This window comes from Monopterus albus, unplaced genomic scaffold, assembly GCF_001952655.1.
Source record: "Monopterus albus unplaced genomic scaffold, M_albus_1.0 scaffold296.1, whole genome shotgun sequence".
NCBI classification, from domain to species: Eukaryota; Metazoa; Chordata; class Actinopteri; order Synbranchiformes; family Synbranchidae; genus Monopterus; species Monopterus albus.
The window spans coordinates 246453-253577 of record NW_018128176.1 but is presented as its reverse complement, the minus strand read 5'-3'; the positions used below and the strand labels follow the sequence as shown (position 1 = coordinate 253577).

Below are 7125 nucleotides of genomic sequence, written 5' to 3'. Positions count from 1 at the left end.
AGGCCCACTTAGGGTATCCACAAGCCTTAAGGGAGTTCTGGATGTGTAATTTTTCTTTCTTGGCCCCTTCTGCCGTTGTGGGCACTTCCTCTGCCCTGTGATTCAAAGTTCTGATGACTCCCAGTTTGTGTTGAAGTGGGTGGTGTGAGTCAAAAAGCAGGTATTGGTCCGTGTGTGTAGGTTTCCAATATATTTCTACTTTCAGGCTCCTGTCCCCTCCCAAGTGGACTGCACAATCCAGAAAGGCCAGGCAGTCATCCCTGGCATCCTCACGAGTGAAATTGATGTTGTCATCCACCGAGTTGATATGCTTGGTGAAAGCTTCCACCTCCTGGGTCCTGATTTTAACCCATGTGTCATCCACGTAGCGGAACCTTCTTTAAGGCTCAGTTTGGACTGCGGCTCTAAAGGTTTGCATTTCACTGACAGAGTGACCAGTACTGGAGTGCACGGAGAAACTGAACAGTAATGGGAATGCAGATAAATACAGCCAAGCCTGCTGTGAGGAAATGAAATCTTTGTGCTTGATCTAAAAATAGCAACTGGATTAGTTCTACTTCTTTTTACTGTCAACCATTTCACTGATTGTCATAGTGTGCAGTTTCTCTTGAGGACACCCAGGGTTAAAAATATTTAATTTCTGTTTGCTCCAGATCACAGTAACTTTTTAAACTGATACATACAGTATAACTGCATTTCTTGTCTATTTAGAACAGACTGTTCACCACTCCAAAACAGGGCTACTTGACAAGACAAGCTCAGGAACATCACGTTCTCAGCTCTCAGCAGACATACGCTTCCACGTCTCTCACCATCTGGGGGTCGTTGGATCGGCTGACCCAGCCCGAGATCAGTTTCAGCGTTTCTCGTTTCACTGTTCTCATACTCCGGATCAATGGCTGTTTTGTTACCATCTCACCTGCAATGGAAAAGGAAGAGGCAGATTAATGCACTGTATGAAGAAGAAACTATGCTGAGATTTTTGTCTAGTCAGAATTGTATTCAGCTCTATGTTCATGTGCAGTTGAAAGGAACCCAGTCCTGGCTGAGTTTTGTGACATGCACCATGCACCAAACCAACATTAACTAGTTCTGCAGCATGGAGCATGTTTACAAGTCTGGATTTCCTCTTGGTTGATGAACATTTTAGTCTGGTAAATCTGCTTCCCAGTGAGATGTTAGAAACACGTCTAAGCAGGACTACGCAATATGACCAAATATACTGCGAGATGACAGATGTGTCAGCTGTAGAGACTTGGCCAGACCATTTCTAATGGTTGTATTAGGTACCCTCCCTTTAAACACCAGATCACCACTTCTGTGTATGCAGATTTCTAGGTACTTTATTTTTATTATTATTTTCCTAATGCACATTCCTTTTTCTTGTTTCCACTTTTTTTTCTTCTTCCAGCCTTATCTTGTCTACTTGTTGCTTTATGGAAGAACATTTTACATACACATACACTGTAACAGAGTCAAATTCCTCATGTGTCCAACACACACGACCAATAAAGCCAATTCTGTTCTGGGTTAGGCTACTGCAACATTTATGCAGTGACATGCAGTGTAGCAATTCAATGAACAGGGCTGCTTTATGGTATTACTGGCTTTACAGAATTTATACATTTCTGTAAAGAAGTACCTCCGTTTGCCAGGTACAGTCATGACCAAGAATATTGGTACCCATGCATGTCTGTCAGATAAGGCACCACTTCTTCCAGAAAATTGTTGCAGTCACAAATTCTTTGGTATTCTCATGTTTATTTCCTCTGTTTGCATTGGAACAACACAAATAGCAGAGAAAGAAGCCAAACCTCATACATTCCACACAGAACTCCAAAAGTGGACAGGACAGAATTATTGACACCTTTTCAAAATCATCATAAATAGTTGTATTTCAAGCCCGTGATGCTCCTTTAATTTGTAATGAAACTCACCTGTAGCAATCGGCAGGTGTTGGCAATATAGAAATCACACTGGCAACCAGTTAAAATGGAGAAAAGTTGACTCAACCTTTGTGTTGTGTGGCCCACATGGAGCTTGGAGAAAAGAAAGAAGAGCAAAGAACTGTCTGAGGATTTGAGAACCACAATGGTGGAAAAGCATGGACACCTCCATAAGACCAAGTGGGACATTTCTGGCAGTTCTCTGCTACTTCAGTTTGCTGTGTGATTCATTTATTTATTTACTATTGTTTTGTGCAGTAAAATGACTTCACTGACTGAAGACGTAGCGCCATGGTGTGCATCATGACTGTCCTGGCAGTCATTACCAGTCACTGCTCCACAGTACAAACTCCAGCCAGTATAAACAGAAGTTGACATTTTGGAGACATTTAAATCAAACTAGTCACAGGAACTGTACTTAAAAGGTTTTTTAAAGATCTGAGGAAGGGTTACAAGTCCATCTCCAGAGATCTGGCTGTTCCTGTGTCCACTGTGCACAACACTGTCAAGACGTTTACAGCCCATGGCGCTGTAGTTAATCTCCCTGGATGTGGGCCAAAGAGAAAAATAGATGACAGATTGCAATGAAGGATTGTTTGAATGGTGGATAAAGAACCTCGACTTCCAAACAAATTCAAGCTGACCTGCAGGCAGAGGGTGCAACAGTGTCAGCTCGCACTATCCGTCATCATCTGAATGACAAGGGATGCTATGGTAGGAGACCCAGGGGGCCCCGCTGCTAACACAGAAACATAAAAATCCAGATTGGAGTTTGCCAAAACTTAACTGAGGAAGCCACAATCCTTCTGGGAGAATGTCCTGTGGAAAGATGAGACTAAAATAGAGCTTTTTGGTCGAGCACATCATTCTACTGTTTTCAGAATCCAGAACTAAATGAGGCCTTCAAAGAAAAGAACATGGTCCCTACAGTCAAACACGGTGGCGGTTCACTGATGTTTTGGGTTTGCTTTGCTGCTTTAGGCACTGGATGTCTTGACTGTGTGTATGGCATTATGAAATCTGAAGACTGCCAATAAATTCTGGGGCACAGTGTCATAAAGTTGGGTCTCTGTCAGTGTTCATGGATCTTACAGCAGGACCCAAAGCAGACTTTGAAAAGCACAAGAAATGGTTTCAGACACTGTGCTGGAGAGTTCTGAAGTGGCCAGCAATGAGTCCAGAGCTAAATCCCATAGAGCTCCTGTGGATAAATCTCAAAACAGCAGCTGGGAGAAGGAACCCTTCAAATCTGAGACCTGGAGCAGTTGGCAAAAGAGGAGTGGTCCAGAACTCCACTAGAGCGGTGGAAGAAACTCACTGATGGCTACAGGAAGTGACTGATTTCAGTTATTTTCTCCAAAGGGTGTGCTACCAAATATTAAGTTGAGGGTGTCGGTAATTCTGTCCAGTCCATGTTTGGAGTTGTATGTGGAATGTACCAGATTTGGCTTTTTCTCTCTGCTTTTTTTGTGTTGTTCCAATGCAAACAAAAGAAATAAACATGAGAATACAAAAGAAATTGGCAGGGGTGCCACAACACATATCCCCATCACAACTGACACTACACACAGAATAACAGTTGATTTACTCCATGTTGCCCACCCCCTACAGGTACAGCTGCATTATCAGGTGCCTGAGTTCCAATCACAAGCAAATTTTTTAAGCCACTCATCCATCTGCACCATATCACTCTCTCTCTCATGCCTTTGTCCTGATTCTACAAACAAATACAAAGTCGAGCTGCCCAACAGTATCCTCAAAAAGGTTTGGTTAAATTTTTGAATGAGATCGTTTCCTCCACAGTCTGACAAAATACTAACATGTTACTGCACTGACATACATGCTGTAAGTAAAAGCTATACAAGAGCAAATATAGTTTGTGTTAGTGAGTGTAGCTTGATCTTTCATCCCCCTTTCCACACTAACAGATGGCACTGAAAAAACATGAACATTTTGAAACCTGGCAACATTCTGAAACATTAAGGACTGCATGCCTAAACAACAACAATGAAGCAACAGTTTCTGTACACATCTGTATACTTGTTTAACAACCCAAAGTCCTTCGAAATGCACATCACAGAAGAGCAAGTTAGGGCTCAGTAACTTTAGTTTTGAAAGCAAAGGTTCTCCTGTGAGATAAATAGTTTATAGAGACATTTTTCCAACAGGAGAAGCCCTCACTGACATGGAAAGAGCAGAACCTCCACCTGTCTGCTGTTCAAGATTCACTTTATTGTCATTCAGCTATTTACCAACAGGTACACAGCAGAATGAAATTACATTGCATTTGACCTGGCATCAGAGAGCAACGGTAATTTTTAAAAATGGTATTTAATAAATACATTAATAATCAAAGAGTTGCTATAATCTCCCTGCCTTAGTATAGTAGTAAATCACATTCACAGGGCACTTCAAACATGGCCCAACATAGTGCCATCATGACATCAATCTAGGGACATTATCAGTCAGCTGTATGATCTCACACACACCTCCCTTACCATTTGTCTGAATGGCAGCAGAGATGTTCTCACTAAGGCACTTGTAGACGTTGAGCATGTCAAGGTAAATCCGTCCAAGCTGGATGACAAAGGGGTGTCCTACAGCCTTACAGGCTCTGACGTTAGTCTTCAGGATGCTGCCCAGCTGTTTCACAGTCTCTGGGTCCTTCAGGATGTCCACATTCTGAGGGTGGAGAGATACAGCAGGTTAAATATTAGGATTAGTTGTTCAATACATGGCAGTGTAGCTATGTCTCACCTTAGTGGCCTGTTGGATGATGCTGTCCCACACTTGATTGGGCAGCAGCATATATTTCTCTATCAGGTGCTCCTGAACAGCCTGGTCTGTCTGGGCCCCAATCATATAACCTACTGCTTCATAGAATGTGTGCACCTGGACACAAACAGGATTGGGCAGAAGAAGAATTCATGTGTTCAAGTGGAATTATGGACTAGCTGAGTCTTTTTTGTTCTCCAGCTGAGTGTAACAAATGTGTGTATTATTGCACTGACCTGTTGTGGCTGGAGGTCACAGATGATGGTGTTGATGTTGTTGAGGATCTCATCGATGAAGGGCATCACTTCTCCCACCTGCACTTGGATGAAGTGGCGTCGACACTTCTGGGCTATCTTGATGAATGTGTCACAGGCCATGTCTTGAACTCCATCATGGGTCTCTGATGAGAAAGACAAACAGAGTTACTTCAACATAATATCACAATATGATATTTATCATTTCAACACTTTCAATTCAACATGCCAATTTAAAGTGTTGTGTGGAGGATTTTAATATTCTCACCATGCATGAACTCAAAGAGCTTGTTGACCACAGTTTTCAGGAACTTCCAGTGGGCTCTAAGGAAGCGTGGATACTGGCCAACGATGTACATTATGTTGGAGGCTATGATAGCCTTGTTGTCCTTTCCTCTTTTCTGCTCACACAGACCCAGCAGATCCTGAAACAATCACAAGATGGTTCAGCTGCACACACAGAAGCAAGGCTCAGAAATTCTATTCATTAATTTATCAAGAACCTAAGAGTGAAACACACTGTGAACATTTGATAACCTCTTCATTAACCCTGTTTAACTTCTGACTGCAGTAACAAGGTCATGTAGCTGCTCAGATTTTACAGTATATCACAGAAGTGAATACACCCCCTCACATTTTGTAAATATTTAAGAATATCTTTTCATGTGACAACGATGAAGAAATGACACTTGGCTACAATGTAAAGTAGTGAGTCTACAGCTTGTATAACAGTGTAAATGTGCTGTCCCCTCAAAATAACGCAACACACAGTCAATATCTAAACTGCTGGCAACAAAAGTGAGTACACCCATAAGTGATAATGGCCAAATGGGGCCCAAGTAGCTGTTTTCCCTCCCTGGTGTCATGTGACTCGTTAGTGGTACAAGGTCTCAGGTGTGAAGGGGGAGCAGGTATGTTAAATCTGGCGTTATCGCTCTCATTCTCTCATACTGGTCACTGGAAGTTCAACATGGCACCTCATGGCAATGAACTCTCAGGATCTGAAAAAACAAATTGTTTCTCTACATAAAGATGGCCTAGGGTATAAGAAGTTTACCAAGACCCTGAAACTGAGCTGCAGCACGGTGGCCAAGACCATACAGTGGTTTAACAGGACAGGTTTCACTCAGAACAACAGGCCTCGCCATGGTCGACCAAAGAAGTTGAGTGCTCGTGATCAGCGTCATATCCAGAGGTTGGCTTTGGAAAATACAGTGGAGCAAATAAGTATTTGATACAGTGCTGATTTTTCAAGTTCTCCCACTTACAGAGAACGGACAGTTCTGTCATTTTCATCATAGGTACACCTCAACTGTGAGAGACAGAATCTACAAAAAAATTCCAGTAAATCACATTGTTAGATTTTTAAATAATTTATTTCCATTTTTATTGCATGAAATAAGTATTTGATCACCTACCAACCAGCAAGAATTCTGGCTCTCACAGATCTGTTAGTTTGTCTTTAAGAAGCCCTCCTATCCTCCACTCATTGCCTGTATTGATTGCACCTGTTTGAACTTGTTACCTGTATAAAAGACACCTGTCCACACACTCAATCTATCAGACTCCAACTTCTCCACTATGGGCAAGACCAAAGAGCTGTCTAAGGACACTAGGGACAAAATTGTAGACCTGCACAAGGCTGGGATGGGCTACAGGACAATAGGCAAACAGCTTGGTGAGAAGGCAACAACTGTTGGAAAGGTGAGGGATTACCTTAGAACTACATGGGAGGACCTGTCAATGACCTGAAGAGAGCTGGGACCACAGTCTTAGCAGTTACCATTAGTAACACACTACACCGTAATGGCTTAAAATCCTGCAGCGCACGCAAAGTCCCTCTGCTCAAGCCAGCACATGTCCAGGCCCATCTGAAGTTTGCCAAAGACCATCCGGATGATCCAGAGGAGGCATGGGAGAAAGTCATGTGGTCAGATGAGACCAAAATAGAACTTTTTGGTATAAACGCCACTTGCCGTGTTTGGAGGAAGAAGAAGGATGAGTACAATCCCAAGAACACCATCCCAACCGTGAAGCATGGGTGTGGAAACGTCATGCTCTGGGGGTGCTTTTCTGCAAAGGGGACAGGAGGACTGCACCACATTAAGGAGAGGATGAATGGGGCCATTTATTGTGAGATTTTGAGCAAC

General features: G+C 42.7%; 1 protein-coding gene across 2 annotated transcripts in view; it reads right to left on the bottom strand.

The window, feature by feature from the left end:
• Positions 1-7125, bottom strand: part of xpo1b (exportin 1 (CRM1 homolog, yeast) b) — a 37386-nt gene that overhangs the window by 9214 nt on the left and 21047 nt on the right. For both annotated transcript variants that reach the window (XM_020623293.1, XM_020623294.1), the window contains exons 15-19: positions 5244-5400; positions 4958-5121; positions 4704-4838; positions 4445-4628; positions 813-919 (exon numbers count right to left, since the gene is read on the bottom strand). In XM_020623293.1, coding sequence (XP_020478949.1) covers positions 813-919; positions 4445-4628; positions 4704-4838; positions 4958-5121; positions 5244-5400 — 747 coding nt within the window. The remainder of the gene's footprint in view (positions 1-812; positions 920-4444; positions 4629-4703; positions 4839-4957; positions 5122-5243; positions 5401-7125) is intronic.